At 27.3% G+C, this 25,176-nt stretch overlaps 2 protein-coding genes across 4 annotated transcripts in view; both read left to right on the plus strand.

Annotated features, from left to right (window-relative positions):
- The first annotated feature begins 3,192 nt into the window (after positions 1 to 3,192).
- On the plus strand, positions 3,193 to 7,694 carry LOC122525409 (histone-lysine N-methyltransferase E(z)). Of its 3 annotated transcripts, none has more exons than XM_043648197.1 (12): positions 3,193 to 3,508; positions 3,807 to 4,114; positions 4,251 to 4,511; positions 4,616 to 4,832; positions 5,084 to 5,104; positions 5,411 to 5,511; positions 5,593 to 5,770; positions 5,853 to 6,227; positions 6,348 to 6,638; positions 6,758 to 6,940; positions 7,047 to 7,212; positions 7,300 to 7,694. In XM_043648197.1, the coding sequence occupies exons 1-12, from the start codon at positions 3,373 to 3,375 to the stop codon at positions 7,358 to 7,360; spliced, it is 2,298 nt and encodes a 765-aa protein (XP_043504132.1). In that variant the 5' UTR covers positions 3,193 to 3,372; the 3' UTR covers positions 7,361 to 7,694. The 3 variants fall into 3 exon arrangements, with proteins under 3 accessions (XP_043504132.1, XP_043504122.1, XP_043504140.1); XM_043648187.1 differs by having other exon boundaries at positions 3,194 to 3,508; positions 5,081 to 5,104; XM_043648205.1 differs by having other exon boundaries at positions 3,417 to 3,508; positions 3,821 to 4,114; positions 5,081 to 5,104.
- Positions 7,695 to 8,322: 628 nt separating this feature from the next.
- The window catches only part of LOC122526144 (adenylate cyclase type 2), a 32,424-nt gene continuing 15,570 nt past the window's right edge, over positions 8,323 to 25,176 (plus strand). The window contains exons 1-2 of the mRNA XM_043649355.1: positions 8,323 to 8,687; positions 23,412 to 23,575. Of these exons, the coding sequence (XP_043505290.1) occupies positions 8,675 to 8,687; positions 23,412 to 23,575 (177 nt within the window). The 5' untranslated portion in view covers positions 8,323 to 8,674. The remainder of the gene's footprint in view (positions 8,688 to 23,411; positions 23,576 to 25,176) is intronic.

The raw sequence follows: 25,176 nt of genomic DNA on the forward strand, positions 1-25,176 counted from the left end.
TTATAACGGTTTGGTATTAGAATAGAATCGATACTTTACATAGTTAATAATATTCCTTTCGGCGATGAGATATCTCTCGACCAAAAGGTAATAATTATTTTCAATGTAAAAAGCTCAGGATGTTTTACTAATCACATTTTTCTTTTTCAGGGTTGTGTTAGGGTCGGTTAGGTTTTTTTTATTATATAGAATCAGGGACGATTCTAATTCTATATCATTAATCGTTGTAATATGCCAAATTATGCGAATACTTTTTGGAACGATTGACGTTTTTGGTCAAAGATTCTTTCGTGCTCGCACGTAGGGAATGTCCGACAGTAGGCTTGAAGAAAGAAGAGGCTAAAAGCCGAAGAGGCCCCCACTTAATTGTGGCTCAAGAGGGCAACTACAGACTTAATGAGTTATTTTCAAATTCAACAGCATGGTTGAATTTTTGAAAATAGCTCGTTGGTCATTTGATATTTTTATTGTTTTATTTTTTGTTTTGCTCGTCAATAATTTATAATGGTTATTAAGAATGGTAATAATTAAAATAGTTTTCTTTTTGTTACAGGTGACCATCGTTGGATTTGCCATGCCACCCACCAAACACCAAACATAATTTTTCCTTAAAATAAATCGAGTATTAAGAAAATTTGATTTTATAAATGATATTTCATTAAAAGATAGAAAATACTTTAAAATCATGATAGAGTACAATATCATATCATTTTCTGATTTCCTATTGTACACAGTTTCCCCACTTTTCATTCTTCATTTCATTCGTAGAAACTAATTATCTTATAATGTTTTTTAATATCTCATTTATTTTTTTAGGTATAAAGATTTAATCAATTATTATTATATATTTATTAATTTTCGTTTATATTTTGTTTCAGGATGTGATGAATTCCAATGCATTTGTAAGTATTGGATTTTGATCTAGAAAAGGAATATGCTTTCGATGCATTCATTGGTTCTTCGCAAATCTAAACTAATCTTTCTGTTTTCTTTTTCAGGTTCGTTTCCAGTATTTTTTTTAATGGGTAGATTCTTTCTTTCCGAAGAAAGGCCTATAATTATATACATTTATTTTTATTGTAATATATTTTAGGTAGATTGAAAATTATTATCTATGAAATAAACATAAAATGTAATTTTCGTATATGCATTTATCGAAATTATATTAAAGTGTATTAGTTTTTAGTTAAAATCATCGATGTTACTTAAATTCTTTTCAGATGCATTCCTAGTTTTATGTTGGTGTGAGAAAAATTATTGTTAATACACTTCTATGTTTTTACAGGTACCATGGATCAGTCCAAATTTTTATAGATACCATGGATCATTCATTGCATATATGCAAATCTAAAATAATCTTTTCTTTTTCTTTTCCAGGTTCGTTTCCAGGCCCTCTTTTCTTCTTCTTCCCTAACCCTTTGTTTTTTTTTGCAGGTTCAATAGGAGGAGGACCAGAGGAGAACCAGACTAGAACTTAGTTATAATAAAATATTAATGTGTAATTTAATGTTTAATTTTATTTGTTAATTCTTCTCCACTTAGCATCGCACTCGTGTGATAATTATTTTTAATATATTTTTAATATATTTTAAATGTATTTTATTATAGTATATAGGTACTATGTTATTTCGATTTTATTGATGTTTAACATCCCGTTTATCATTTTGTTATATGGTATTAAAACTTTTCTCTTAATTCTCGGTAATAATTGCAAGGATTTCCCTTCTCGGAACTTTCATTTTCTATGGTTTCGATTTAATTCGGATGGGGACATCTTCAGGATGCACATCCCGGGTCTTCAGAAGCGGTTACCTCCTCGTGGTTAGACCTGGGCAATGGTATTTTACTTTCAGTATAATGTTTAACATATTTTATATGTTAAACATTCCATTGCAAGTAAAATCTAGCCAAAGACCGCTTACTTTAAACATTATAATTGTAATTAGTTTCTTTTAACTTCCAAATTAATACCATATTCTTTTATCCCTTTCCTTAGTTCCTACTATCCATTTAATATACAGAAACTAATTACATTATAATGTTTTTTGATAACTTTTATGTATTTACAGATACCAGGGAGTAGTCCAAAATTGTTGAAATTAAATTTGCGATGTATAAAAGAGACTGCATTGGATTAATTAATTTCATTTTTACAGTGCTAGAAAAATATTTTTTTCACAAGTTTCTTTTTTAAATCATAGCAGCTCATAATAATAATAAAATATAGTATAAGGTAATGCGAAGACTATTATTAAACAGTTACCATATATAAAAGCAGTACCTTATTATCTCAATGTTTTAAAATTATCAGCCGTTCAAAAAAGTTCGTATGTTTTACGTAAAGATTCTTTAATGATTAAATAATATTTTTTCTTTAAAATATATTGTACATACACTTAAACTTCAATATTTAACCTAAATATGAGTGACCATGAAGACGATTATTTAATTCAAACAGTGAGCAAGTAAGCAACTCGAGTGGCGCATCGACCTGAAAAAAATATTCGCAAAAGCTACTTTAGTGGCAAGCCGGCTAAGGACAATATCGGTAATAGTAGTGCTCTACCTTTATCTTATCTGCCGTCGGTAACGGTAGTTTTCTTCTCTGAAAAATATCGACCATCGGTAATTGCAGTTTTCTATCGTTGAAATATCGACCGTCGATAATAGTAGATTCCTGTTTTTAAAATATTGATCGTTTTTAATGACAGTTATAGTTGATATTGACCAATTTTACACTATTCTTTATTATGCGATTATTTGTAATATTTACTTTTTAAATTTTATTTTGTTTCTTTTATTCTACGCTAAAGATTGCTTAATAAAAGAGAGAGAGAGAAGGGCTGAAATATTCATTTTTATTTATTCATATTTTTTGTTTTTACTTTTTACTGTCTTCATCTCATTATGTAAAAAACTATATATTATATATATTCTTAATATATTTATAATTAATTATTTTTCGTAATTTTTTCAAAAATTTAAGTATATTAAATTTTCGTCGAATTTAAAAACATCTCTATATTTTGTAATTTAAATGACTTACAATTACAATAATTAAATAATTTAAAGAGAGATTTTGTTTTTATTAAAAATACCAGCTGATTGGTCATTTCAGTTATACCATCTTACAAATCTTTATACCCTATCACCCTTTCTCTAACATAACCTAAAAGTTTTGACAACAACAAAACATCGATATTACCGCCACCTGGTTTAATAAATCAGAATGAAAATTGACGCTGGAGGAGACTTCCTACTGAACGAAGTTTGCTGATTTTAACCAGCAGTATCGGTGCAAGAATACCATGCATTGGGAGGTTTTCATTTTACTCATTTTACGATATTAATGATATTTTCTTTTTTCTCGCCATGTCAAAGGCAAAAGTTACTGCAGAATGGAGAAAGCGGGTGAAATCGGAATACATGCGATTAAGACAGATAAAAAGATACAAACGAGCAGACGAAGTGAAAATCGCATGGAATAGGAATCGGGAGATTATGAAAAGTAAGTTTACTTTAAAAAATCTATAAGGAATAAAATATTTTTCCTTCTCCTTTTTGTTTTTTTTTTTCCATTCTATTACTTCTTTTTTTTGCATCTTTATTTATTTATTTATTTTCGTTTATTTTAATTTTTTTGTACTTATCATTATTATTATTATTATTATTATTATTATTATTATTATTATTATTTGATATATTTATATGACTTTTTAATTCAATTAAAATGTGTAGATAATAGAAATATTTTTATTGCATGTAATGTTATGATTGTATATTTAAATAAAAGTTTCTTCGATCAGCACTTCTTTCGAAGGAACAGAAATTATGGGAGGAAGGAAAAGCGGTATGGGCAGCCAAGGAAGATATCCCAGCTTCTTGCATGAAAAAAGCAGAGGTTACCAGTTTAGAGGGAGAAGTACAAAGTTGTCCTGTCAAAATATTAAACGCTGTTACTCCTATACCCACCATGTATACTTGGGCACCGATACAACAGAATTTTATGGTGGAAGATGAAACCGTATTACATAACATTCCTTACATGGGAGATGAAATTTTAGATCAGGATGGAACTTTCATCGAAGAACTTATTAAAAATTATGACGGAAAGGTAATTGATAATTATTTAAGAAAAAGAATCATATTATTATACTCTTTAGATACTAACAATGACTATTATAACCCTACATTTGATGTTAATGTATTAAATGTATACGTTAAAGCACATAATCGCTATTATTTTACAGGTACACGGAGATAGAGTATCAGGTTTTATGGATGATTCCATTTTTGTCGATTTAGTAAATGCTTTAGCTAATTATGAAAAAGATGATAAAGATAAAGAACATACCAAGAGAGGTAAAGAATCTAAAGAAAAAGAAGATCAGAAAGAAGATGATAAAGAAAGTAATGATTTCAAAACAGAATTATCGTTTAAGTTAGCGGATAAGCCAGCAGAAGATTCTAAAGTTCAAGCTATTCCATTCCCATCGATGCATATATTCAATGTAAGTTATTCGTTTGATACTTAATGATCTAAAATTATAAAATAATTGAATATATATAATTGTAATATATTAATGTAAATAAAATTGTTGCTTCGATCTTATAGGCAATTTCTAGTATGTTTCCGGATAAAGGAAGGCCCGACGAGTTAAAAGAAAAATACATAGAGCTAACGGAAAGATCAGATCCAAACGTATTGCCACCAGAATGTACTCCAAACATCGATGGTGTTAATGCTAAAAGCGTACCAAGAGAACAGACTATGCATTCGTTTCACACACTCTTTTGTAGAAGATGCTTCAAATATGACTGCTTCTTACATCGTGAGTAGACAGCTAGTTTAATGTTTAGTACTTTCAAGTTGTATCTTGTCAGGCAACAATACAATAGGATTAACGTATCACATTGATAAGGATATATGTGAATATTGTTTCTATATATGTGAATATTGTTTATATATATGTGAACACAGCCTCTATAGATACAACTTATTGATGATTTTATATTTTATATGATTACGAAGCTGGATGTATATTAATTACAATAATTTGTGATTCCTGATTTATCGTAGCAGCCAGGGGGACCTCGCCGCAAGGTAAAGAACAACATTGCATACAAACGAGCGCATTCGATCGAACGCTTTTTTTTTGTTTAGCACGGAGGCATCGCCAAGGGTTCATCCACAATCAAATTTCATTCGTCGTTCATCGCTCGCTCTTTCTGTTTCTCTCTCTTTCTGTCTCTTTCCCTCTTCCTCTCTATTTCTCTTACTTTCTCTTTCTATCTCTCTCTCTCTTCTCTCTCTCTCTCTCTCTCTCTCTCTGTCTACTAAATTTCTCTCCATTCGCGATATAATAGGTTTAGATTACGTTCCATTTTAAAATTGTAACATTTATTTTAGGTCTTCAAGTTTGCCATCCTGGACCAAATTTACTCAAACGAAAAGGTCCGGACTTGAGGCCGTTTTCTGAACCATGCGGAACAGAATGTTATATGCATTTGGTATGTAATATAATACATAACATAAAGTATACATTCGATAAAACACATTTAACTACATTTTCATATTATTTTCTTATTCAGGAAGGTATGAAAGAAAAGCTTGCCGCACAGGCAGCCGATATAAAAGAAGAAGAAGGTGATGAGAAACGTGGTGGTCCTAGAAAAGTACGAAAGCAAGCAAGCGTCGATTCAGGAAACGAAGCTAGTAGCGAAGACAGTAACGACAGTAATAAATACAGTCAAGGTGGTTGTTGTCAAGGTATATAATAACATTCTTAAACTTTGAACTAGTCAAGATTGAATTATTTTATAAGTATTGATTCATATTTCGTGATTAACAGATTTCAAGCAAAATGTTAATAAAGAAGTTAAGTCGGAAGAAATGATGGAAGACCAAGCACAACCGGAAAATCAAACTCCTTTCACGTTGTTAGGTCTTGATAAAAGAATCAAGACGGAAAGCGAATTGTCGTGGACCGGATCAGAACAAAGTCTTTTCAGAGCTTTACACAAAGCATTTCCTGGTAACCCTTGCGCCTTAGCTCAAATAATATTGACCAAAACTTGTCAGGAAGTTTATGGATTTGCTCAAAAGGAAGCTTCGGACATTCCAGCGGTGGAACATTTGAAAGATTTTACACCACCAAGAAAGAAGAAGAAAAAGCATAGGCTTTGGTCTATGCATTGCAGAAAGATACAATTGAAAAAGGATTCTGGTAATTATTATATGTCTATCATTAATAATCAATAGGACATGACATCACAGTCAGAAAGTGTCTCCTCACGTGTTCTTTTTTTTGTTTGCGTTTACCATATGTATAAAATCATACTCACAGGTGCCAATCATGTCCACAACTTCGCACCGTGCGATCATCCAGGCCGTCCATGCGATAATTCTTGTCCATGTATACAGGCGCAAAACTTCTGCGAAAAGTTCTGCCAATGCAGCAGTGAATGTCAGAATCGATTTCCTGGCTGTAGATGCAAAGCTCAATGTAATACGAAACAATGTCCTTGCTATCTAGCAGTAAGGGAATGTGATCCTGATCTTTGTCAAACCTGTGGAGCAGATCAATTTCAAATAACTAAAATATCATGCAAAAATGTCAGCGTTCAACGAGGTCTTCGTAAGTATATTGAAACAAATTTTCTTTACGTCTGAAATACAAATTAATTCAAATTATCATCCTTAATACTTATATATATATATGTATATCAAAATATATTTTATATTCTTTTGATTTAGACAAACATCTTTTAATGGCGCCATCCGATGTAGCTGGTTGGGGAATATTTTTAAAAGAATCAGCTGCAAAGAATGAATTCATTTCTGAATATTGCGGCGAAATAATAAGCCAAGATGAGGCTGATCGTAGAGGAAAAGTATACGACAAATATATGTGCAGTTTTCTATTCAATCTAAACAACGGTATTTCTTTAACAAACTTTCTCTTCTTTTTTTTTATAAATAATTATAAAAATACATTGAGACGATGTTATTATAAGCGATATAAATGTTATTCTTCGTTCTATAGATTTTGTAGTAGATGCAACGCGCAAAGGAAATAAAATAAGATTCGCCAATCATTCGATTAATCCTAACTGTTATGCTAAAGTTATGATGGTTAATGGCGATCATAGAATAGGCATATTCGCTAAGAGAGCTATTCAGCCGGGGGAAGAATTGTTTTTTGATTACAGGTTAATTTTTATACAGATTAATATTAACAAGAAGTGTGTAACATAAATTTCATTGAATTATATTTCTTGATTTCTTTTTTATTACAGATATGGTCCAACTGAACAACTCAAATTTGTTGGGATTGAACGTGAAATGGAATTTCTTTAAAGTTATATAATTTTATTAACAACTTATATACATACATATTAAACATCGATAAATTTCTTTTTATACAGTTCGATTGAGAAACGAAAAGAGAGAGAATATAATGAATAATTATCAAAATTAATAATATTTCAATATCGATAAACTTAATCTGCCTAGTGCATATCAAATCATTTTTAAAATAATACATGTATAAAGATTTATGAACAGGTATGCATGTGCGAATGTGTATATGTGTGTGTGTGTGTGTTTGAATATATATTCGCTGTATATGAACGTTGATTATTATGCGATTTCTTAAACCGTCTTTTTCGAATAAAAGTATCATCGTTTTAAATGTGTTATATTTAATATAATATTAACCAACCATTTTGTTTCACATTTTAATATAAATACTTTTAGGAAAGAAACACAGGAAATATTTCCTTTTGATTTTATTAATTGTTGTTTCGTAATTATAACAGCGCGAATATTATTTATTACAATTAACTTATTAAATATATATATATTAATGCACATTTTATATTATTATATTATATTATTTTATAAATGTGACAGAAAAAAAAGATAATTAAACAAACAACTCGTATTTTAAATATTCCTTAATGTAAATAAACTATTTACTTATTTTTGTGTGTTTTAAATGGGAATTATAAATTGAAAAACGGGGGAAAGAAATTCGCGCGCAAATTTTCAAACGAACAGAGTTAGTTCGAAAGGATACGAGAAGAGTGCTTCCGTTAAACTCGTAGCTGATCCAGCCACCAGTTGCGGACTTCGCGGCCGCGAAAACGGATCGAGAGATATTTTCGTAACGTTTGTGATATAATATAGTAAAAGATCTAATTAAAAAATATAGCTGTCGTGTATATTTTTAATGAAACAAACAAAAAGGAAAGAAAATAAACGCGAAACTAATTAATTAATTAAATAAAAAAAAGAAGAAGAAGAAATAGAAGAAAACCAACTGCACAACTGCGAAGAGATAAATATAAAAACAAGTTAGATCGTTATGAGGATAATTAATAAAAATTTATCTAAAGTTTCGATTAAACGTTCCTCGCATTGTTTATTACCAATAATTCGATTTTTCTGTTCGTTTTTTTACGATCACGATCGATAAAGTTCGTAAATATCGTTTGGTTACGTTTGTGATTGAATTCGTCAACGACGGATCATGTCACCAGTAAGAAAAAGCTACGATAAAATTTGAGAAAAAGTCTTTTTTTTACACGAGGAATTATAGAATTTTATTTTAAAAAGAAAAAAATCAGATTTATATTTGGATCAAAGCCAGATTTAAATTGTACAGACGACATGGAGGAGGAAGGTAATTATGTTCTTGATTTGAAAATAATAGAACTTTTGTTATCGCGCGAATGTCATTTTTCTATTTTTTGTTGTTGTTGTTGTTGTTGTTGTTGTTGTTGTTGTTGTTTATATAAATAAATATAAATGTTGAGAAATATCGGTCGGTAAAGTAGAGAACGCGTTTGAAATAAAATATAAATAAGATTTATATTATTTATCGTTTATTCTTATAATTTTCTTTTTTTAGTCCTATTTGTTTCTTTATCTTTGTTCGTAATAAAAATATAAATCCGCCATGATTACGAAACGACCAATCATAAAATGAAGAAGAAATATATGTTCTTTTTTTTTTCATTTCTTTCCGAATAGCATAAAAATATCTCGGTTAAGACATGATTTACACATTAAAAATAAATAAGAATTTGTGAAAAGGATGGAAATAGGTGGTTAAATTAAAAGAAAAAAAATATATAAAACAAATACTAAGGGAAAAAAGTAAAGAGACCTTTTAAAGGTGTTAGACCGCCATGATGGAAAAATTTGAGCGGGAATAATGGCCGTCGTAATCGATTTCAATCGAACGGCCGTTATCATTATAGAAAAAAAAACCACTTCGATCTCTTTCTCTTTTTCTTTTTCCCTCTCGTGCCGTAAGAAGCGTTTTGTAATTCTAACGAATGTCTTCATCTCATCGTCACTTCGTTTCTGCTAATGTAAATATACAGAATAAATTAAACGCGTAAATCAGATCGATTGATCGTCCGATCGATAAATCGATAAATCGATCAAACAATTTCAATCATTTCGATCGGTGTGTGTAATTAAGATATATATATTATTAAATTATTTCTAAATATTTCTTTATTAAAAATGAAACATATGTTCTCTGTGAAATTGTCACTTAAATGTACTCTCTCAATCAATTATGCTTTTTTTTTAATCGTAATGTTAGCCGTCAAAGAAAATACTTTATTATTAATAAATAGAAATAAATTTGTTCGTTTTAATCATCGACGTGAATTTTTAATATATAATATAAATCATATAGATATATATTCTATATTTTTTTTATATAAAATAAAATAAAAAAGTATAAGTTAAATAAAACTAAAGAAATAATAATAATAATATTTTTCATGCATCTTCATATGAACCAATCAGATTCATTAACAATAATTTAATAATAATAATAATAATAATAATAATAATAATAATAATAATAAAAGTAATAAAAATGATAAAGAAGAAGCGTGAGTAAGAGCACTCGTGCTGTTTTACACACCCATTCAGATTAAAACTTATGGGCTTGGGTTTAATGCGGTCTAGCCATTATTACAACACATAGGTATACATAAATTTACACACAGTTATAAGCTGGAAACACATACACATATAAACACCAAAAGAAGAAAACGCAATACGGATAAGACGTACTTGTATCGTACGTGACTCGTTCCAGGATTAAATTAACAGCAAACGAACGAATCGGCCTTTTTTATGGCTTTGAAATGAATTTTTCACTTTAATGAAAACTTGAAATGTTTCCCTTTTCTTCTCTCCCTTACGTTCTTTCTCTTTCTTCTCTTTTTTTTTCTTTTTTTGTCATAGGACACAAATTAATAACGCGACGAACGATTTAAATTTGAATTCATAAGTGGAACGATTATGATTGGATTAACGATATGTTCAACGTTCATTGGTTATTTTAATCGGCTTTGTTCGGTAACGCTTGTTGTTTAGGGAATAATTTTCCTAGTTATATATATAGTAAAATTTCAAATTTCTCTAATTGTCAAGAGTGAGATTAATTATGGGAATTTCATATTCCTTTTGTCTCAGTGATCTTTTACAAATTTACGGGATGATTCACACAAACGTGTTCCCCTTATACATTATTACATACGTACACGTATACATACGTATACGAAATTTGAAAACTCGAATTTATTTTCTAATATTTAAAAATAAAAATATAATATTCGCTTAATTGTTTATTTCTTTGAAGTTAAAATCTTGTATAAAAAGAATTATTTATATTTCTTTCTGTCTTATTCAAACGTTACGTTTTACACGACACTTTCTTTTCTTTCTCTTTTCCTTTTTCTTGTTCTTTTTATTTTTCATTTAAAATGACAAAAAAAAAGTAGATTTGAAAAATCATTGAATATTCGATTAAAGAACATTAATAATAATAATAATAATAATTCGAATATATTCAAAGAAAATCTTACTTTCCTCGTAACAATTATTTTAGATTATGTTAACGAATATTCTTATAAGAAAAACAAAAAGAAAAAAGAAAAAGAGAGAGAGAAAAAAACAGATAAATTTTATTATTACGAATGTGATTTAACGAACAAATTATCATATGACAAAATAAAAAGTCGAATGAAATCATTAAAAAGAGAATAAAAAACATTTTAAAAAACAATAATCATATGACAAAATAAAAAGTCGAATAAAATCATTAAAAAGAGAATAAAAAACACGTAAATCATCGTGATAGGTCAAAAGTCATGGTCCTCATTTACTTCTTCTTTTTTTTTCTTTTTTTTTTAAAGAAGAAAAAGAAAAAGAAAAAAAAGAAGAAAAAAAAGAAGAAAAAAAAAAAGAAATGGGGGAAAAGAATTGTACTAAAAAGTCATGGTAACAGTTCGTTTCCGTGACATAGTTAGTTGCGTGTCTAGTAACGAACGAAGGAGAATGTCATGACGAACGGCACGACACAATGGCCGATTGCCTGTCGATAACAAACTCTCGTCGACATCTCCTGTCAATCGGAACCTCTTACCCGTGTCACCTAACAGACCGAGAAAGACAAAGACAAAGAAAGAAATAAAGAAAGAGAAAGCGAGAGAGGGTGAAAGTGGTACAAAAGGGGATCGAATTGTACCGTACCTTCTCGAAATTTGTTTCGAAACTTTCTAGAAAGAGACGGAAGACATAGAATCGTAGAAAAAGATAAAACCAAAAGGACTAGGAAGAATAGGGATAGAATCAGAGATAAGAAAGTGAATCAAAAATTTGTTTACTGTAGGTTAAGGTTAGGTTTACTGCAAAATTAATTACGGTTTTTGTTAATTATTTTTCAATTCGATGCTAATTTTTGTCCCCCTTTTTTCCTTCCATTTTTTTTTATATATCTATTTAATTAAGATTATATAATACGAGGTGTATTATTGTAAAGGGTTGAAATTGGCAAGTGAATCAAAAATTGAGAGAGAGAAAGAGAATTGTTATGGTTTAATGCAAAATTAATTACGGTTTTTGTTAATTATTTTTCAATTCGATGCTAATTTTTGTCCCCCTTTTTCCCTTCCATTTTTTTTTTATATATCTATTTAATTAAGATTATATAATACGAAGTACTGTTATTGCAAAGGGTTGAAATTGGCAGGTGAATCAGAAATTGAGAGAGGTTTAATGAAAAATTCATTTTGTTTTTGTTAATTATTTTTCAATTCGATGCTAATTTTTGTCCCCCTTTTTCCCTTCCATTTTTTTTTATATATCTATTTAATTAAGATTATATAATACGAGGTGTATAATTGTAAAGGGTTGAAATTGGCAAGTGAATCAAAAATTGAGGGAGAGAAAGAGAATTGTTATGGTTTAATGCAAAATTAATTACAGTTTTTGTTAATTATTTTTCAATTCGATGCTAATTTTTGTCCCCCTTTTTCCCTTCCTTTTTTTTATATATATCTATTTAATTAAGATTATATAATACGAAGTACTGTTATTGCAAAGGGTTGAAATTGGCAAGTGAATCAAAAATTGAGAGAGAGAAAGAGAATTGTTATGGTTTAATGCAAAATTAATTACGGTTTTTGTTAATTATTTTTCAATTCGATGCTAATTTTTGTCCCCCTTTTTCCCTTCCTTTTTTTTTATATATCTATTTAATTAAGATTATATAATACGAAGTATGTTATTGCAAAGGGTTGAAATTGGCAAGTGAATCAAAAATTGAGAGAGAGAAAGAGAATTGTTATGGTTTAATGAAACATTAATTACTGTTTTTGTTAATTATTTTTCAATTCGATGCTAATTTCTGTCCCCCTTTTTCCCTTCCTTTTTTTTTATATCTCTATTTAATTAAGATTATATAATACGAGGTGTATTATTGTAAAGGGTTGAAATTGGCAAGTGAATCAAAAATTGAGAGAGAGAAAGAGAATTGTTATGGTTTAATGAAACATTAATTACGTTTTTGTTAATTATTTTTCAATTCGATGCTAATTTTTGTCCCCCTTTTTTCCTTCCATTTTTTTTTATATATCTATTTAATTAAGATTATATAATACGATGTACTGTTATTGCAAAGGGTTGAAATTGGCAGGTGAATCAGAAATTGTGAGAGGTTTAATGAAAAATTCATTATGTTTTTGTTAAATTATTTTTCAATTCGATGCTAATTTTTGTCTCCCTTTTTCCCTTCCTTTTTTTTATATATCTATTTAATTAAGATTATATAATACGAGGTACTGTTATTGTAAAGGGTTGAAATTGGCATAATTACTGTAATGATTCGTCTGGTTGCATCAGAGTTGCTTTTAGATTTTCTTCGAAAACTCAAAGAGTCTCGAAGTTTCGAAGAGTTACGAACACGAGAAATTGTTTGTTTGCTAATTATTGTTCGATATTTTTGTCGGTAAATTATAATCACGAAAGTGATAATTAATTGTATTTGAATAGGATTGTAAGAATTAGGATATTTTTTATTGCAACATCGATTGGTCGAAATTCAAAGCAGCATGGCTTTTGTGTCGAAAAACAATTAGCAAATGTATTTTGCCTAAACATTGCTTTCCGCATTGGTTTTCTTGATTAAAATTAAAGCATTTTCGAAGATAAAAAGGGTCAAGGACATCCCTTAAAGCTACTCCTAAATAGAAAATGATTTACATATGTAGATTTTAGGATAAAACAATTTCAAAGGTTAGCAGATAATCACGTATCAAATAAAATATTGTTTTTAGTGTTCACCCTATCATCTTTCTTATTTTTTTTTTCTTTATTTCTACATTGAAAAATGTAAAAATAAAAAGAAGAATATTAAAAGGAAGGACAATCAATTATAATTGATTTATCAATCAATCTTGATGGCTAACGTAAGCAAATAATCCATCAAGAATACGATGATACATAGTAATTAGTGAACTTGAAACACAGTTAAGGGCAATTGAAATGGCTGAGAGATGATGACCCCTCTCTCATTTTTTTTTCTTTCATTCTTTATTTCTTTCTCACTCTATCGCAATGTTTCAAGAGTGTACAAATACTTCCTATGAATTACGATCGGTGTTCTAATCGGTGCTAACTACTTCGAGACCTATCGCAAAATTCAATTTTACTTCGTTATTTTCCTCTTTTTTTTTCTTTCTTTTTAATTTCACTTTTCATAATTATTTAACGTTAACCCTTTAATTAGAAAATTAAAAAAAATATATTAAAGTAGGAAACATAAATTGTTGGGTAAGCAAAATACGACAATCTTTTTTTTTTTGAACGGTTCATTCACGAAGAGAAAAAGAGGGAGAGAGAGAGAGAGGGGGGGAGGGGAGAAATTGAATAGTCCCTTCCGGCCAGTTTGAAAATAGTTTTTGTTGGCCATCAGCCAACAATCTCGCTGATCTTCCTGCGTATCATCCTCTTCGTTTCCGATAAATGTTTTCTCTTTAACGTTTTAACTCACTACGTATTATATATTTATATACAAATGCATTTTTATACGTTACATACATATACAGATAAGATAGTTTCATTTTAATTAAAACCTCATACACATTTTTTGTATAATAAAATGTTCTCATTATTTAAGAGGGAAACAATGTTTTGCTATAAAAGGGATATATTTTCTATTTTTATTTTTTATTTATATTATTAAAATAATTAATATATTAATAATAAAATAATAATAATAATAATAATAATAATAATATTGTTTATTATTTGTGGTTGCTCGATTAATTATTAATAATTTTTTTATCGAATTAAAATCATTTTTATCTGAGAAAGTATATTTTATTTCTAAATTAATAGATCATTTCTAATCGATTTGATATTGAATATATTATCATTTCTATCGAACAAGTATTAAAAAATATATATATCAGATTTCATTTTTGTGCTCTCTTAAAATAACAATAGTCTGTTTTATTACCCTATTTTATTTTTTTTTGCATAATACTGATATTTTTTCATTCAGGTTTCTTATTATTCCATTATTTAAATGGAACAGTACAAATATTCCTCCCACTATTAGTTTTTAGATCCGTTTGGTCTATACTTTCTTGCATGTTTTCAATAAATTTCCATGTTAAAATAAATATTTTGATTCGTACTGGTTTTACAATTTTTCTTCTTTTGTTTTTAAATTCTTTTTTTTTTTTTGTTTCACACAACATATATATATAAAATGTTATTGTAAATAAATTTGAATTAATTTCGACAGATTTTTTCTATTATAGAATATATCTGTCGTTAAATTGTAATTAACGAAGAAATATTATCGATGATTAAAAGAAAAAAACTAATACGTATGATATTTCATTGATTCTGATCTCGAAACGTATTAATCCCTATTAAAATATCTTTTAACACGTAACGGAGTATTTGAACAACTTTATGAAATATTTATTCAAACGAGAAATTCTCATATACGCACGCACGCACGCACGCACGCACGCACGCACGCATGCATACATATATGTATTTTACATAGTTATTGTTTATTTTCAATAAATATACAAAAAAAAATTACAAAAAAGAGAACAAAACCAAAAAATCTTTTCATCGAATCGGAACCTCGACAAGCAGAAATATAACTGGGGGGAGTATAATCATCGGTGAAAATCGATTAAAATCACGGATTTTAACGATTTTATTTTCTCTCTCTCTCTCTCTCTCTTTCTCTTGTTTTCTTTTTCATTTTTATAATCGAAAATATCGAAAAAACGTATAAAGTTTATCTCGGTAATTTTATTGTATTAGCTTTGGTCTCTAACGTTTCGAATGAGGTCAGATACGAAAGCTCGTCACAAATAATCATATTCGCGAGGAGCTTAAAATGCGTAGACGCACGCATTTGTCGATCGATGGTCGAGAGAATTTCATTGTATTCAAGAGAGAGTGAGAGAGAGGAAAGAGAGAGATAGAGAAAAGGAATACACGTATACGTATGTTTCTATGCACGATAGAGAATAAAAGACACTAGAAAGTCGGTTATTTATTAATAGTGTCAAGGAATTCAAAAATAATCAATATTCCGAGATTAATTAAAAATTAGAAATCTTTAAAGAGTAGCGCCTTTCTGTCGTAGTATCCTGGCAGTAGCCATTTTTTGACCGCCATTTTTGGATCGCCATTTTTTGACCGCCATTTTTGTATCGCCATTAATTGTCACTTGAAAACTTTATTTAGATCGTATATAGAAACGATTAAAATAATAAACGAATAAAAAGAATCTCGAAAATGACAACCACGAAATATGAAATATTTCAAATATACAAATGTTTTTAACGCAATAAATAATATATTTAAAAAAAAAAAAACATTATATATATACCTTTAATATACGGAACGAGCTAAAAGTTATTCCTAAACTATTTTAAAACATTGAAATACTTCCTCCCACTCCCACCTTCAAAATATTAATTTAACTTTGTCTTACCAATTCGGTAAACTACAAATCAAACTTGTAAAATGACAATGAAAACTATCAACTCTAGAACATCATTAAACATTTTAATTGATTACTAAAATCACTTATAAACTTAGAAACTTATCGGAGGACATTTAACACACCTACTTTAATAATTAATGATTCCTTTTCTTCATTATTAATTTCTAATTAAACTTATTCAAGTATATATATATGTATACGAATACATATGAAAGATTAGTTTCCATCTAACAACAATGAGGTTCCAACGGCATAGCAAATACGTTTAATATTATATGTTACATGGTCGATTAGGTAAAGTGAATGGAAGATCGAATTAGCTTCTGCTAAAGCGGTTTTCCGGATACTCGAACGAAGTAAATTCGTTTTGACGTGCTATTAGGATGAACCACCTGTCGAAACGTATGCTCCTTTTACTTCAACCAAATCCATTCAGTATCTCTCTCTCTCTCTTTCTCTCTCTCTTTATGTATACATATATATATTTATTTTATAAAATCATCAGCTCGCGAATTCGTTATACTGGAAATTATTATTCGCTCTTGAGTATTTCAGAGAAACAATTTCGTAAACGTGTTTCATTCTAAACAATCCGATCAAATTCGTCTTATATTCGTTTCAACTATTTTACGAGGAATGTTTAATGTTCCTTCTTATTCTATAATCTTTCATTTTAAGAGAAAAACAACTTCGTAAACGTGTTTTGTTTTGAACAACCCATTATACTCGTCTCGTTCGTTTCCATTATTCTACGAAATATTCTACGAGATTTAATGTTTAAATATATATATATATATATATATATATGTGAAATATTTGTGAAATATTTGTTTGATTTTCTTTTTTTTTTTTAATAGAATAATTATAAAAATATTGATATAAGATTTTTTATACATATATATATAGATATCGAACGTTTTATGAGCTAATTTTATGTCAAATTTGACGATAAATTATGCATTCAGGTGTGCGTCAGCTGTCAGCAAGTTCGCGAGCCAAAATTTCGGTCAGTCACGGAATTAGGTTATTTTCTTATTAGCTTAACTCTCTTTTTTTTTTCCTATTCTTAATTTTTCACCCCTTCATATTTTTATCTTTTACGATTTTCTTTCTTTTTTTTGTTTTTTATATAGCAGATAAAGACATCTTGTATCATTCAGTAAAAAAAGCGAAACAACAACAATCAAATGGATCGATATTCGTTTGGTTATAAAATAAGGGGGGTGGGGACGAAAGGAGGGGAGGAAAAAGAGAGAAGTTGTCGATGAAAAATTTCAATAAGTTTTACGATAGGTCGACGAAGTATAGGAAGTAAAATACAATATATATATTTTAATTCGTGACTTTATTTATAGTCATTTACGATTTTCACGAGACAGAGGAACACGAAACACAGCTAAAGTTTATTGCAAACCGAGTTTATGGACTCGGGAGCGTGTGCTATTTTAAAAATAATGTACGCGCGACGAGTATAACGTAACTCCTTCGACGAAAATACGTGTAATATGGATGGCTCGTTCGTGCATGGAAACCAACTACCAACCTTTCCCCCCTATTTTCTTTTTCTACGTTTACGATCTACGATAAATTTTATTACATTCGAATAAAACGAGTGAATATATTAAGTTATTGTTTATTGCCAAATGATTTCAATCATTTACATCTTTCTAATATTGTTTGTATAATATTTTAGTTTGTTCGTTATACCCATCACTACCTTCGCGAAACTTCTTGTTCGTATTTGTTCAAACTATCGAGGTTCGTACCCATCGCTAAAATATATTTTTCATTTCCGGATATTATTGTTACTTTTTTTCATCAAGACTTATTATATTTATTACGCTTTCTCTCTTTCATAACCATCGCTCTTTTCCTTTATATTTTTTTTTCTTTTTTTTTTTTTTATTATTATATTATACGGATCATAAAACTCAGGGAAACATTAAGAAAAAAAAAACTCCCTGCTGCGGTTGCTGTATTTTGTAATAACCATGAAATTTTACGATCACGCCTAATGCGTTAAACAAAACTTGAATAATCATTCATTTATCCAACATTAATTTGATCACAAAAGTTTATTCCTGTCGATGATAGATGATTATCTTTTTATATTCAACGAATAGTTAAACGTATCTAACATTAGAATAGAAAAAGGTATTTTAAGGGGTTGAATTTTTATTGAAATATCCTTTCCGTCATTATCTTCTTCCAAATTTTCATCCTTATTGCTTCAAACAAATATTGAATTGGAAAGAAAAGGTGTGATAGGGTGGGAAGGAAAGTTTCTTTCGTATTTTTTCCGCTAGTATAACGGGTGGTTTAAGTATTCATTTTAACCATGAAATTTTTTTATCTACCGAGACTTTTTCAAATAATAAATAGGTTTAGTTTTGTGTTCATGAATAATGGCATATTTCTGAATATATATATACATATAAAACACAAAATCTCATTCGTAATTTTATTTAAAAAAAAAAAAAAAAGAAAGAAAGAAAAAAAAACTTTCTTCCTTTCTTTTTTTTCTTCTTCTTCCTAGTCGTAAATTTGCGCGAAATAAAAACATATTTTCATGACTTGGCACGTCAAAACGCATTCCCGTAGAACTCATTGTCAGACTTCTCGCGTTATTTCCGACGACAAAGTTTTAATCATAAAATATGAGGGATGGGAAGAGGGGGAGGTGGAAAAGAACACACAACAGAAAAAAGAAAGAAAGAAAATTGTAAAAAAGAAAGGAAAAGTAACCCGAAGAACTTAAAGTTACTATTAGGATTTACTATTACAATTTACTATTACTCGTGTAAGCACGTGCACAGTGAGATTCACTAGGAGACAATTGAATTCTCTATCAAGTTTTGTTGGAATTCCTTTACACTTTCGCGAACTTTTGATATTTTCCAAGAGCTTTTCCTATTCGATGAACATTTTCTTTTTTTTTTATTCTTTCTTTCCCCTCGGCCAATGGAACACGAAAATTCCAACGTGTAAGCTTTTTATCGTATACAGGTAAAAGTAGAAACGAATTCTTTCCGATTTTCTAGAAATGAGAATACGGATTGGAGAAATATTTTAAGCAAACGTATATCTTGAATTTCTGATTAAAAATAAAAAATATATATATATATTGTTTGTATAATATTTTAATTTGTTCGTTATACCCATCACTACCTTCGCGAAACTTCTTGTTCGTATTTGTTCAAATTATCGAGGTTATATATATATTTATTCTATTATAATATTTAATATATGATATAATACTAAATTTATAATTACTCTCTAATAGATTAAAATTACTAATTTAATTCATTTAATATTGTTCAATAGATAAATTTGAAGAAAACGTATATCTTGAATTTCTGATATAAAAGAAAAACACATATATCTATTCTATTATAATATTTTTAATACATGATATAATATTATAATATATTATATATGATATTTAATATATGATATAATACACTAAATTTAATTACACTCTCTATCCAATAAATTAAAATTACAAATTTAATTCATTTAATATTGTTCGATAGATAAATTTAAAGAAAACGTATATCTTGAATTTCTGATATAAAAGAAAAACACATATATCTATTCTATTATAATATTTTTAATACATGATATAATATTATAATATATTATATATGATATTTAATATATGATAATAATAAATTTATAATTACTCTCTAATAGATTAAAATTATTAATTTAATTCATTTAATATTGTTCGATAGATAAATTTAAAGAAAACGTATATCTTGAATTTCTGATATAAAAGAAAAACACATATATCTATTCTATTATAATATTTTTAATATATGATATAATATTATAATATATTATATATGATATTTAATATATAATATAATACACTAAATTTAATTACACTCTCTATCCAATAAATTAACATTACAAATTTAATTCATTTAATATTGTTCAATAGATAGATTTGAAAAAAACGTATATCTTGAATTTCTGATATAAAATAAAAACACATATATCTATTCTATATAATATTTTAATACATGATATATATTATAATATATTATATATGATATTTAATATATAATATAATAATAAATTTATAATTACTCTCTAATAGAATAAAATTACTAATTTAATTCATTTAATATTGTTCGATAGATAAATTTGAAGAAAACTTATATCTTGAATTTCTGATATAAAATAAAAACACATATATCTATTCTATTATAATATTTTAATATATATAATATTAATATATTATATACGATATTTAATATATAATATAATACACTAAATTTAATTATACTCTCTACCCAATAAATTAAAATTACAAATTTAATTCAATTAATATTGTTCGATAGATAGTATCTATAAGGTGGGCCAGAAAATTTCAGATAGGATTACTTTGTTCTGAAATTTTTAAAAAGGATAACTAATAATTGTTAAATGATACTACATTATGATGTGTATTGTTAATGATACTACATTTAATTCATTCAATATTGTTCAATAGATAGTATCTATAAGGTGGGCCAGAAAATTTCAGATAGGATTATTTTGTTCTGAAATTTTTAGAAAGGATAACTAATAATTGTTAAATGATACTACATTCTGTATATATAATATACGAGTAGTTTGTACTATATGCTATCAAACGATCGATTCGTTAATTAACGATTTCACGAGTGACTTACGATCAGCACTGTACATGAAAGTTGAAACTGACCATTGCGAAAGGTATTTCATTACTCCGATGTATATATATATATACACACATCTTAATTTAAACGATCGATCAGAAATTCAAGCGTTAATATTAAAATAATTAATCATTGTCATCGAATTTTTGTTTATAAAAATTTCTATTCCTTTTTTCTTTTTTTTTTTCAAATCCTAAGCAAAGTTAAACGTTTTTATGAAGAAAATTTAAAAAGAAACGAGAAATTACCTTTGTTAAGAAAAATATTTAAAAAAGGATAATTATTCGATAAATTTCAATTCTTAAAACAAATTGAAAATAAATAAACAATTTTTATCAATAAAATTCATAAATAAAAAAAAGAAACGAATACAGAATTATCGATTGTGTATGTGATATTAAAGTTAATTAATTAATAATCATAAAATATTAAATATTTCTAAAATTTCATTCTTTTATTTAAGTTTTTCATTGAGACTAATTGCACCTTTAAACATACTAATAATAATAATAATAATAATAATAATAATAATAATAATAATAATAATAATATATTAGAATCGTATATTTTATTTCTAATCGTTCCTAATTAAAGTAAATTAATTAATAATCAAAAATATTAAATATTTCTAAAATTTCATTCTTTTATTTAAGTTTTTCATTGACTAATTACACGTTTAAACATACTAATAATAATAATAATAATAATAAAATATTAGAATCGTATATTTTATTTTTAATCGTTCATTCTCGAATTATTCAAGCTCGAGATATGAGATTTATTGAATGAATAATAAAAAATAAATAAATAAATCAAAAATAAATAAAAATAAATAAATCAATAAATATTATAAATTGTATTTAATTTTCAATCATTCATAAGTAACTTATTTTAACGATCTAAAGATAACATTTATTGTAATATACTATACGTTATTATAAAATTATGTAAGAAGGGATAAAAATAGTCGGTTAGGCGTGCGATAATTACACTGACTGGTCATACTTTTAGCTTATTGGACAATTAGCGACATTGACCGTCATAGTCATCGTCGTTGTAGTCTGGGCACGACTCTTATATTCATTAGTCGATTAGACTCATTCGTTTATTCGACTACAATTACGCTAATGCACTCATCTGCAGGAATAGTACGCGTTCTTCAACACGAATGTGTTTTTCTTTTTTCAAATTCATTTAATATCATTTTCAATCTTATTTTTTTTTTCTTTTTTTTTTATTAAACAATCAAATTATTCCTTTAAAAGAAAAAACAAAAGAAGAAAAAAAGAGAAAAGTAGAAAAACCTATTTATAGGAAAACGACATTTATCGATTTTTTTTTTCAATTAATTTATTTTCCTACACTTTCTCCTCGATTGGTTAATCTTACAAATTTGTATATTAATTAATGAATGTATTAATGAATTAATTAATTAATCGTTGTGTGGTAAATTACTGTTTAATTATTCTAAAAGACGAAAGATTTCTTTGAAATTGAATGAACTTTTTGAAACGTTCTCTTCTCGTATTCTCGTCGTTTATTATTAAATAATATTCTCCGCGAATCACAATTCTATTTAAAAGACACCTTGTATATTTAATTAGACACGATCGTTCGGAAGTACCGAGTCACGAGGTGCGAAAGGACTCTATCGAATTAAATGCGACGTTTATAACGTTTAAGAGCTAAAATGAGAAATTAAAATCGAAGATAGGAAAATTTCGCTCTCCTTTTCCTATCTCTTTCCCCGTTAATTTTCTTCTTTTTTTTTTTTTCTTTTCTTTTCTTTTTCGCTTTTATGAAGTACTCCTTCTCTACTTATTTGAAAAAAAAAGAGAAAAAAAAAGGAGAATAACAATTTTAATCAAACTGTACCGATAAAGACACCTACTTTTTTTTAAACAACAATTTTAATAATATCTTTTATCGTTTATATTAAATATTATTTTATTAAATTATTATTATTATTATTTTATTATTATTAAATAAATTTTTTTTCATTATTAATATATTATATATTAATTAATATAATTAAATTTAATTAATATATTATATATTAATTAAATTATATATATTTATATATTAATCAAATTGTTCTCACGCGAAAGAAAAAATTCAAGTGTCACGAACTTTTAAGATAAAATCGATAATAATTTGTTCATACTTCGTTCGATATTAATAATTGATATATTAAATATGAACCAATAGGAATGTGGGAGAGAGAGAAAGAAAACAACCATATAAACTTCTGTTATTTAAAAAAAAAAATTGTTTACTCAAGTCGAAGGAAAATATTTGAATTTGTTTGTTATTACTGTTAAGCAAACATGTTTAACTAATAGAGTGTTACATCAAAATTTGCATTTTACAGAAAATCCTGGTACAACGACCGATGATAACGGGGTCGAACAACTTCAAATACTTCGCGACAAATACGAAGGAAAATTAACCACTTCCCTTTACACAGGGACACTTTTCGTTGCCGCCGTTGCTTCAATTTTGGCCCTTGGTGCTATTTGTTTATCCAATTATCAGGTAAATCCTTTTGAGTTATTTTTGTAATTAAAACGAACAAATATAAAATGCTCATAGGTTTGAGAATTAATACAAAGATTAATACACACACACACACACACATTACATTAATATGAATAAACGTAAGAAACCCTTCATACCCACCCCCCTCTCGAAAAATAAATTTTTTCGAACAAATCTAACAATCCCTTGCAATATTATATTTTTTTATTATAAAATATTACATAAATTTGTTAAAATATTGATATTTGTTTAAATATCATTGCAAATAAAAAAAATAATTTAGGACAAATGAAATGATTCGTATGTTTGTTTGCTTGTTTGTTTGTTCTTTTGTCGAATTAAATTGACGAAATGTTTGCAATGATTAATACTATCAATATGATTCTACTTTGAACACAAATCAAAATTATTACAAAAGATGTTATGAATAAACGTAACAAACCCTTAATACCCACCCCCCCCTCGAAAAATAAATTTTTTCGAACAAATCTAACAATCCCTTGCAATATTATATTTTTTTATTATAAAATATTACATAAATTTGTTAAAATATTGATATTTGTTTAAATATCATTGCAAATAAAAAAAATAATTTACGACAAATGAAATGATTCGTATGTTTGTTTGTTTGCTTGTTTGTTTCTTTTGTCGAATTAAATTGACGAAATGTTTGCAATGATTAATACTATCAATATGATTCTATTTTGAACAAAAATCAAAATTATTATAAAAGATGTTCGTTCAGCTCCTTCGGCGTTTTGTCACGACTCCCAGATTCTGGCAAACTAAATTCTCGTAACCTGTAATTAATCTTTGTCGAAACTAACGAACACCTCGGGGGCACCAAATATTTAGGATGGCAACTCGTTAACACGTTCTAAAATAACAAACGCGAAGACCATATATGAACGATCGATGAATTAGTTAGGTTAGAAAATTATAACGTGACCAACAAACGTTCGACGCGAATTTTTTAGACGAATTCTTTTTTAACCGTACGTCCTTCGTGCTTTAGTAGTTTTCTTTTTTTATTTTCGATTGCGAACGGGTTGGAAAAAAAAATTAGTTTACTGAAGCTGCGATAAAAAAAAAAAAAAAAAAAAAAAAGAAAAGGAAAAAAAACAAATTGAAATAATACTCAACTTTTATTGGTGGAAAATAAAAATGTTATTGTTGGCTATCTAACGAGAACAAAAAAAAAAAAAAGAAAAGAAAGAAAATAGAGAATATAAAACTATTGAAATCATATAGATTGATTTTATTATTCCCAATCAAACTAATTGGAAATTATATTCGAAATAATATTTGCAAATGAAAAAAAAAACGTACACACACGTATATGTATGTATTGTTATTAAATAGTTTTAATATACACATTTGTACGATTTATTTATTTTTTTTTATATTATATTAATAATCATTTTATATTTTGTTTGTTCATTTATTTATTTTTTTTTAATTACAAATTTTAATATATAATATATATATTAATTTTTAATGAAATCTTTCCAGTCCAATGTTTCTTTGTTCTTTTTTTTTCTATTTCTTTTTTCTTTCCCCTGAATTTACTGTAATTATGAATATTACTTTTAAAGTAA

Source organism: Polistes fuscatus, unplaced genomic scaffold (assembly GCF_010416935.1).
Source record: "Polistes fuscatus isolate 324 unplaced genomic scaffold, CU_Pfus_HIC Scaffold10, whole genome shotgun sequence".
NCBI lineage: Eukaryota > Metazoa > Arthropoda > Insecta > Hymenoptera > Vespidae > Polistes > Polistes fuscatus.

Excerpts from the sequence above, each read along its gene's own strand:
- LOC122525409 (XM_043648187.1), top strand. The coding sequence starts at position 3,373 with ATGTCAAAGGCAAAAGTTACTGCAGAATGGAGAAAGCGGGTGAAATCG. Across the intron at positions 5,771-5,852 it reads TCAAGGTGGTTGTTGTCAAG|ATTTCAAGCAAAATGTTAAT; the intron begins GTATATAATAAC and ends CGTGATTAACAG. Across the intron at positions 6,941-7,046 it reads TCTATTCAATCTAAACAACG|ATTTTGTAGTAGATGCAACG; the intron begins GTATTTCTTTAA and ends TTCGTTCTATAG.